The sequence below is a fragment of the Penaeus chinensis genome, chromosome 31, assembly GCF_019202785.1.
Source record: "Penaeus chinensis breed Huanghai No. 1 chromosome 31, ASM1920278v2, whole genome shotgun sequence".
NCBI classification, from domain to species: domain Eukaryota; kingdom Metazoa; phylum Arthropoda; class Malacostraca; order Decapoda; family Penaeidae; genus Penaeus; species Penaeus chinensis.
This window is the reverse complement of record NC_061849.1, coordinates 11820069-11830261: the sequence shown is the minus strand read 5'-3', so window position 1 is coordinate 11830261 and position 10193 is coordinate 11820069. Positions and strand designations below refer to the sequence as shown.

General features: G+C 36.8%; 1 protein-coding gene across 1 annotated transcript; it reads right to left on the bottom strand.

Moving 5' to 3' along the window:
- Window positions 1-6049: 6049 nt before the first annotated feature.
- LOC125041780 (NADH-quinone oxidoreductase subunit B-like) lies at window positions 6050-10038 on the bottom strand. The gene is made up of 4 exons (XM_047637064.1): window positions 9894-10038; window positions 7302-7498; window positions 6811-7002; window positions 6050-6582 (listed from the first exon to the last, which is right to left on the bottom strand). Exons 1-4 carry the CDS (start codon window positions 9904-9906, stop codon window positions 6361-6363), a joined length of 624 nt encoding a protein of 207 aa, XP_047493020.1. The 5' UTR covers window positions 9907-10038; the 3' UTR covers window positions 6050-6360.
- Window positions 10039-10193: the final 155 nt, after the last annotated feature.

The following is a 10193-nucleotide window of genomic DNA, read 5'->3' as shown; positions in this document are numbered from 1 at the left end:
TACAAAATGCGAAGATACAATTTTTATGAATACAATTTCCCTGCCCTCCCGCGTTCGAATGGGTGCCACAAGTATGAAGTGGCGTGTTATTTAGGCATTTCTTTTCTTTCATTTTTTACGACGTACTATGCACGATAAAAATAGATTCTGATTGATTTGTTTTGTTTATTCAATAATTAGTTATCTGTTATTAAGTTATTACGTCAAAATACAACTTCTGATGTTCATTATTTCATTGTAATATCAAGTGAATAATTGCCAAAGTAAAAATCGAAATAGGAATATTTTGTTCCCATTCAAACGCATCTCGTTAGCATTAACGTATTTGCTTTCCGATCAAAAGTATTTTTGCTCGCTTCCATACCTACTTAAAGTTTGCTGAGGTGGTGGAGACACACTTGTCCTCGAATGTAAATGTATGAACTAAATGCATGTAAGTGAAGTGTGAATAAGGAAAGTAATGTCTGGTCGATAACCCAGACCACATCTGCACGTATGTAAGTGTAAGTACACACACACATATACATATATGTGTGTGTGTGTGTGTGAGTGTGTGTGTGTGTGACATACACACGTTTATATATATCTCTATATATACGTATGCATACATATATATATATATATATATATGTATATATAATACAACTATATATACGAATACATATATGCATACATAGAAACATGCATACACACACGCGCGCGCACACACACACACACACACACACACACACACACACACACACAAACAGAAATACACATATATATACATATATATATATATATATAATTGTGTATGTGTGTATGTGTTTGTGTATGCATGTGTGTATGTGTACACACACACACACACACACACACACACATATATATATATATATATATATATATATATATATATCAAATACACACACACACACACACACACACACACGATATATATATATATATATATATATATATATATATATATATATATAAACATGTATACATATAAAATTGATATTTCTAAACATACACACACACACGAATATATATATATATACATATATATATATATACATATATATATACATATATATATATACATACACATACATATATATGAATATATATGTAAATGTATATATATATATATTCTTTTTTTTAACAGCCATTCATTCCACTGCAGGATATAGGCCTCTCTCACTTCACTTTTGAAAGTTTATATAGCAGTTTCACCCTTGCCTGATTGGATGTCCTTCCTACTCAACCGCGGTTCGGCGTGCTAACACTTGTGCCACGGCGGCGACTTCCCCTACGACACCTGCGTTTGACTTCTCAAGGCGATATGTCGTTTTCTCGGGCTCGAGCTAGCAGTCAGAGCGCAGGCATTTTTACGACCGCCGCGACAGGGAATTGAACTCGGAACACATACACGCATGCTTGTGTGTGTGTGCACGTATATCCACGACATATCACACACTCACACACATGTATATGTATATGTGTATATATATACAAACATATATTACACACTCACACACACACACACACACACACACACACATATATATATACATATACATATATATATATATATATATATATATATGTGTGTGTGTGTGTGTGTGTGTGTGTGTGTGTGTGTGTGTGTTTATGTGTATATATAAATGTGTATGTATTCATGTATATATGTATATGTATATATATATATTGTCCAGTGGTTAGAGCTCTGGACTCCGACCCCGTCGCGGTGGTCGTAAAAATGCCTGTGCTCCGACTGCTGGCTTGAACCCGATCTCACAGCGAGGAAATTACATGTTGTCTCGAGAAGTCAAACGCAGGTGTCGTAGGGGAAATCGCCGCCGCGGTACAAGTGTTAGCGCGCCGAACCGCCGTTGATTGGAAAAGGCATCCAATCAGGCAAGGGTGGCACTGCCAAAATAACCTCTCAATAGTGAATTGACAGACGCTTATATATATTTATATGTGTGTATATATATACAAATATATGTATATATATACACACACATACACATCAGGGCTGGATCAACCATTGAGCAAAATAAGCACTTGCTCAGGGCATCAAGGGGGGGAATGGGGGCACCAAATAACTAATTAAATATCACTAATATGAAACGTACCTAAATTGAAATATTCAGATACCATCTAGGTAACACAGCATATTGTATTCTATGCTACGTACCTAACAACAGGAAAGCTGAATTGGACGTCTGCACTGGAAAAATCGACTCTTCCAGCTAGGTCGAGTATTTCAATGAGCGATTTTCGCTATTATTTAATGAAAAAAAAAACAGTTAATTTGTGGGGAAGCTGATTCGATCGTCAATGGAAGAGTTTACTCATCGCAAAACTGGAAAACTTTGCAATTGGAAAAGTCTGAATTTCGCTTATATCTCATAAAAACAAGTTAATTTCTGTTCAATCCTTTAAAGTTTAATTAATATAACGGTCATGTGTGTACATATTTCCATATGTAGGTACTCATTGCGAGCACATTGCATAGCTATAATATTTTATAGTACCTACTGTTGGATTGGAACCGTATTTCCAATCTATGACTGACTCACTATTGGTCTCCATCTAAAACTATTGATTTATTTTTTGCTATAAAAAAAAACCAAAAAAACTTCACTTCCGTTTCCGGCTAAAATCCATGGTGTTGTTGACTGCATTTTTCTCCAATGAATATCGTTTCTAATCGTGCTTGATAGTGGAGTGTCGGCACCTTGGCGACAGGTTATGGGTCCAATAAACGTCTGTTATTTGACGAAGACGATTCAAAGTACGAAATGTGGGAGGCAAAGTTTTTAGCGTATCTGCAACTAAAGGATTTATTCGATACGGTATGTCCAACACCTAATGAAGCTGGTAAAGCTGATCCACCAGATGAAGTCAAGAATAAGAAGGCATATGCAAAAATGATCCAGGTTCTAGATGACCGAAGCTTATCGATTGGTCATGAGGGATGCCGCAAAACAAAGGAAGAGCAGCGTTGAATATCCTACGCGAACATTATCTATCATCAAGCAAGAATGAGTAATCACTCTATACAGAACTCACTGCCCTTCAAAAATCAAAACCGGAAAGTTGTACTGATTTTAGGTTAAGATCAGTTTTGAGGATCAAAAGCTTTGTGGTTAAAAAAAAAGCAGGAAACTTTTCAAATGGTATTGAAAGTATACACATAAAAACATTTGTTTTCTTTCTTATTGTTAAGTTTTGTTTAATTTCGAAAGATAAAATTTTGTGTTTTATTATGTTTATATTTTGAATTACACATATATAGGGCACCAAAGTCTTAAGTGCTTAGGGCCTCCAAAGGGTTTAATCCGGCCCTCACACACACACACACACACACACACATATGTTTGTTATGGTTATTATTATCATAAAAATAAAAAAAACTAAGTACGATGTTAAGGATAACTTTATCATTCCTTTTTAGTAATAGTACCATCGTTATCACTGCTAATAATAACGATAAATGTGTGGATATCGAAATGTACAGCGCGTTTCCGGTGGTGTGATTCATTAAACTTATATATCAAATCTTAATCAGAGGTTAGTTTCGTAGGTAATCAGTATGTTGAATAATTTGTAATATTCACCTTTTGAATATAATACTGCATTACATAACAAGCATATATTTCACCTGATATGAATGAGTTTTCCTAAGAAAATGGTGATACAATGGTGACCTATGCCTTTACTTCAGAAACTTCACACTCGTAGCATTTTCGAAATGAAGGTGTCTTTGGTAATGGAACAACCTCCATTGTGTTTTTTTCCTGTTGTGTTGTTATGTAATTACACAGTATATGACAACAATCATATTTAGTTCACAATGACATGGCCATTTCTATGTGAAGGACACTCTAAAAGAAATAAAATATATATTTTTTAACTTCTGCCCAAAATTCTAATTAGAATAGTTTACATTATGCCGTTCAAACATCTACATCTCTACATGTTTTCATTTGCCTTTTGATTACATAGACAGACATCTCATATGCTTTATTTATTGAATATCAAACATTACTTGGAATTATTGCTTACTCTACCTACTAATTACGATATTTGTCATGAAATGTCATTGGATTAGTGATATGCCACACCGATAAGAAACTCAATCTAACAATACAAAATAACTAGTTTAACTGCCATACTTTCAACATCACTATAAATATTCCCTATGTAAATCTTGCAAAAGGGTTGTTAAATGGCCTATCACATTTTAAATTGAAGGGTTGTTAAATGGCCTATCACATTTAAAATTAAAATCAGGCTATTTTTCACTGTCCACTGAATGATAGACCAATGAACTAGTGAGATCTGGTGCTTAATATTGACCTTAGCATGGTATGAGTCCTAATACCTATCTAATATGGACTCAAAAACTCTAAAACTGTTTAGCTTTGTTGTACTCTCCATGGCAAGAGAAAAAAAAAAAAACATTCCCCTAGATAAAATGAAATATGGTCCAGTCTTACCTGTTCAAATCATGACTCACTTTAAGAGACGTGAGGGAGAAGCTAGAAGTTTTAGGAAAACTATTCTTGTTCATTCATTTATTTCGGCTGTTGCAGCAATTATGTAAGAGTTAGGAAATCGCCATGATATTGCTTTTCCTTAAATTGACCTATATCAAGTAATAAATTTCTTGGATCATATTCAGGTCTACCATTTTGTATGACCTTGTCAGCCTACAACAATTGACTCTTCAGCTGGAATGAAAAAGCTTTGAATCTAAAGGTGTCGGGAAAGTGTTATCTGATAAAGTTTAAGTAAGTCCGATATGCGAAGCTGAGCTTCGCCCGGGCTATGCCAATGAGGGGAGCCCGGCCTGTGTCGACTAATGCCGACTCGCTAACGTGTGTCAGCTGGTGCTGACTCGTCTTCGTCCTTACCCGCCGTGGTGCCCAGTCACAGCAGTAACCTCCAGGCGACAATTGCAACTTCTCGCGCCTGGGCGGGGCGCGAACCGCCGATAAAGTTTGGCCATCACATTCTGCACCACAGAAGACAGCTACTCAAATGCTCACTTGTCTGTATGAATTTGTCATTACTTCCTATATGGCAAGAAGAATGGATCTTCATCTAACATTCTCATTGAGTCTTTGCCAAGAAAGCATTTAAAATAGCTCATCGTGGAACAGACCCTAACTGGAAACCAACTACATTACAAATGTGGGAGGATGTTGTGGGGGTGGAAGAGATGTAGTAGTGGATGTTGGGAGAGGAGGAATGTTTCCTTGAGACTGATTGCTGACCTGGATGGATGATTTGGACTTGGCTGATGTGATTGTAGGTATTGAGAAGGGGGTAGTAGTAACCTTGTTCAGAGTCGTGGTCAAAGGAGAGAAATCAGTGGGGCTTTTTGATAAAGGGGAACCCTTAATGCCTCCATTAATGGTACAAAGTCTTCATTACTGACCATGGTAAGCCTAGAGATAAATATTCCACCCCCCAGGGTCCCCTGGAGGGGCAAATGCTAAATAACTAAATGAGAATACTTTGCCCATGGCTCCCACAGGCTGTTCATGACTGGCACAAAGACAGCCTTTAATCCTTTTAACACAGCTCTCACACCTTAGAAGGTGGAAAGTTAGTTTAGTTTATTCCATTTGTAACAATGGATATTCTTGGTGTGACATGGTGTCTGTTTCATTTTGCTTCTAAGGTATCCCCTGTGTGCAAGGAATTGCTGGGGTTACCATCCACTGGCTGCGTGGGATTCGAACACAGGTCAGCAAGATTGCTAGACGAGAACGCTACCGCTGCACCACACAAGGGTTAGAGAAGAGAAGGAAACTAAAAGGAAAAAGGGAAAAGACCATGCAAAAGTAGTTGAATCAAGTGCAGAGCCCAGGGCAAGGGTGATCCCCAGCATTGGGTCCCAGTCTCCATTTCCTAAGCCCCCCCCCTCACGGCAACAACAGGCATGGGATTGGGGGGATCATGTGGTGGTGCACATATACATCATACTAATTCCATCCATATAAATTTTGAATACTTGGGATTTCATTGGTGTAGGAAATAAAAGTTATTCTCATAATTAATATTTATAATATATACAGTTTTGCCATTTCGGATAATTAAATATTACAAATATCAAGTTCTAATACATGTTATAATAACCAACTTCACAGTACTGTGTTGGTAATTTTTGTTATAGTACAACCAACTAATAAAGGAAATAGGCATATAATTCTCACCAAAACACCATATTTTTAATCCTTTGACAGAACCAAACATTTCCTTATGTACAGGAGTGAGCATAAAAATCAACATCATATACCTAATGCTAAACTTGTCGTTCTATCATGAAAAGAGCAATGAAAGGTGGCCTGTATATTTCCTTTACTTCCTGTACCACATCTGCAAGGTCTTCATCTTCTTAACCTTGCGCTGGAGCTGGAGGAGGGAGTAGAGAAGTGCCTCAGCAGTTGGGGGGCAGCCAGGGCAGTAAATATCAACGGGGAGAATACGATCGCATCCACGGACTACAGAGTACGAGTAGTGGTAGTAGCCTCCACCATTAGCACAGGAACCCATGGAGATGACCCAACGGGGTTCAGGCATCTGAAAATCATCCAGCACTGTTATCACACAAACTCCTTTCTAAAAATTATTCAACAATTATTACAATCCACAATAACTTTTCTCTGTACATTCATATGTGAATCTAACTACTAGAGTTAGCAATATCAGCTCATTGGTGTAGGAAACAGAGGCAATCAAGTCAATAAAAATAACTGGATCTTGATGTTTGAAATGAAAACTGAATTTCTATGTCTTAAAAGTACTCACCTGATCGTAAACCTTTCTCAAGGCAGGAGCCATTTTGTTGGTCAGTGTACCAGCCACAATGATGACATCTGCTTGGCGAGGTGAAGCTCGGTAAACAATACCAAACCTATCAATATCATACCGGGCTGCAGCACACTGCATCATCTCCACAGCACAGCATGCTAACCCGAAGGTTAAGGGCCACAATGAACCCTAAAATAATGAATAAAATATAAGTAACCACATTTGGTAGGCTCTCAGGATATTTTATTATGTTATAAATATGTGATGTATCCTTAATAAACTACTGGTATACAGAACAAAATATCTCGTCTTTTCCATTATGTTTTCCTGATCTTTGCTTTGCTTTTATCAATTATACAATTCTATTAAATCACCCTTTCCTCGGCAAAATAAAAAATGTTGAGCAATGCTTAACCTCTGAAGAAAATAAACTACAAATGATTCTCTAACACTTGATTTTTCTTCTAAACTGCAGACAAAGTACCCACCTTGCGTCCCCAGTTAAGCAAATCATCTAATCTCGCAACTGCAAATTCTGCAGCATTTGATGTGTTCTGGAAGGGTGAATATGGCTTGTACTTGGCAGGAGCAGTGCTTGGTTGGGGTGCTGTGCTCTGTTGCCGAGCAGCTACTGAAACTGCTCCACTGAGAGCCCTGTAGAGCTGAGGTACGCTGCCGCGCCAAACTGTAAAGAGAATAGCATTTTTTTTTTTTTTTTTTGCAAGGAACTAAAAATAACTTTATGATTTAAGAAGTACTTTCAAGTGCAAATTTCATTATTATTCTTGTTTATTTTTTATTAAGTTTTGCATCTATTCTGTATGTGCATGTTGGATGTAGGAGGGAGAAAGGACAAATGACAACTTGTGTGCACTTATTTACATCATAACAAGTACTTCCTGTGAGTCAATCGACTTCAAAAAATTTAAATTTCTGAACAGGTCATTGATTCCAAACAACACATCTAGAATTTAAATAATGTAAAAGACCCTCAAAAATCAGTGGTCACATCCCAAATTAACTAAGATTTATTGCATATACATATTTCTTTTCTAAATTAAAATATATCTAGCTTCCCTTCCTTTAATCTAGGGAAATAAATCATAAATCAACATAATTTTACCTAGATCCATTTTACTGGTATCATCTGATAAGACCCATCAACTAATGAATTTACTCTGACAAATAATTTTGATGGAAATCACCTTTAAAGTACACCAAGCTACTAAACTCTGGGTGAATCTCAGAAAAATGCAGGATGGCTTGATGACATCACAGCAGGTGAGTGGCCAATGTTAATACTCCTTTTGACAGATCACAACTAATGCTTTCTCATATCAGTTTTAATTTGTTTTGTGGATGTTGACAGATGGAATAAAAGAGGCCGATGTGTAGCTAAGTAAGTGTAGAGTGGAATCCTATCAGTTTGAGCCAGGAGATTCAGACACTCCAGCACTGGACAAAGAAGCTAATGATGTCTGCTAGACAGAAAGACAGAGGGAAAGAAACCAAAGGGATGACTTAATGGAAGAAAGAGTGACAAAAGGATATGAGAGAGAGAGAGAGAGAGTAGCACAGAGTGAGAAAAAGAAAGAAAAAGGAAAAATAATAAAAAATATGGGAAGGAGAGAGGGAGAGGAAGAGGGAGGAGAATGGGTATCCATATTTGGTTTGGTAATTCATTTACAATAATCCAAGTGTATATACAGTTCTCATAGAGTAGGTTGTGGGGTAAATATGTAGATGATATTTACAAAGCTAACAAATCTCTTCTATTCTAGAATGGTGCAACTTGAAGACTTCCCAGCAATTTATTATTGATGAAGGTGCCAGTCCAAGCTCTATCTTGTCAGATTATACATGGTTTAATACATGACATAAATACTGAATTGGACTTTACCACTTACAAGAAGTCTAAAAGGGTTTTAAGTAGAACAAAACTTATAAATTACCTAAACGTAATCTCATTTCAAAAGCCATTATACGTATCTTAGAATCTTTACAGTATAGACGCACTAAGCTACGGCAAGCTAAAGATGATATTCTTGTATAGGACAAAAAGTGGCAGTCCTCGGTGAAAGAAATCATCTGCAGACACAAATGCTAACACCACAAGTAAAAGAAAAAAATGGCAAAAAGAGCCGCTCACAGGATTCGTCCACTCAGTGCTCTAAAGTTTCAGCTCTATCTTGATGTGCATAACAAGGCCAAGACAATCTTCCCCGGGGGGTGTTGGGGGGTGGAGCCCCGTATGAACTCTCCCTTCAGACACTCTGGCACAGCAAATTAGGTTGTTGAATAAAGTTTGTGACATGGAGTTGGGGGATTTAGTCCCAGATATGTGCATCCCCACTGTACAGAATTACAACAAATTGTGGAAAATGTTCTCAGAGAGGAGGGAGCAGGCACTACAACTGAGCAGCAAATTGTAGGGTATTGGGAGATAGCTCTTTGATTAAGCTAAACTAAGTTCTAGTGCTTTAACCTATCCTATTCCTGTGATTCCATGCACTTTGTCATATAATCTTATGGAGTTCATCTCGGGCATTAAGATAGCACCATTTTCTTCTGAAGTATTTCAATTGTATTTTGTACCTATATCTGTGTATAGAAGTATGTATCCCTAGCATCATTGAAACTATATATCATTAAAGGGCCATTTCATGATAAAAATAACCGCACAGAAAGCCTTACTACAGAGAAAGTACTTACGCAAATTGTGGCAAACAATGTCTACTGCTAAAAAAAAAAAAAAAACAGCTCACGTTCATTCAATTAACCATATCTACGATACATAAAACCATCTAATCCATTGAGAGACATTAGTTACATAACATTAATAACAACGCTACACTTCAAATGTTTACTCATTCCTGAAAATGAAACAATTCATTGACTGTAAACTTTACTACATAACAGCTGATCTATCCGGCACTCTGTGACCGTCTTCCAAAAGAGGTTTTCGCAGCAACTGTTTCCTTCACATCAAATACATGTGTTGCAAAGGAGTCTTCTGAACACGTAATAAACTCTAGCAAGGATACTATCAATAGGATACAAGAAATAAATTGAAGTATTACCAGTAAGAGCCATAGTTGCGTACTCCCTTCTCTACTTGCACCTCCACTAAGAAATTTCCCCGTCGGTGATGTTATGCAGTCAACACTAGTTCCTCAATATTTTCGAAGGATGGATTTACTGGGGACTTCTAAGACAGTGGTTATGATTTTCATACTTATTGATTAAATTATTTTTGTATATAACGTTACATTATTCTAAATTGAGAGTATTCAATATATTTAAAGATTCCCTAGACAATTATTTAGGGGAAATCTCAAAGCATTGGCACTGTCTTATGAAGTGATGTATAAATAACACAA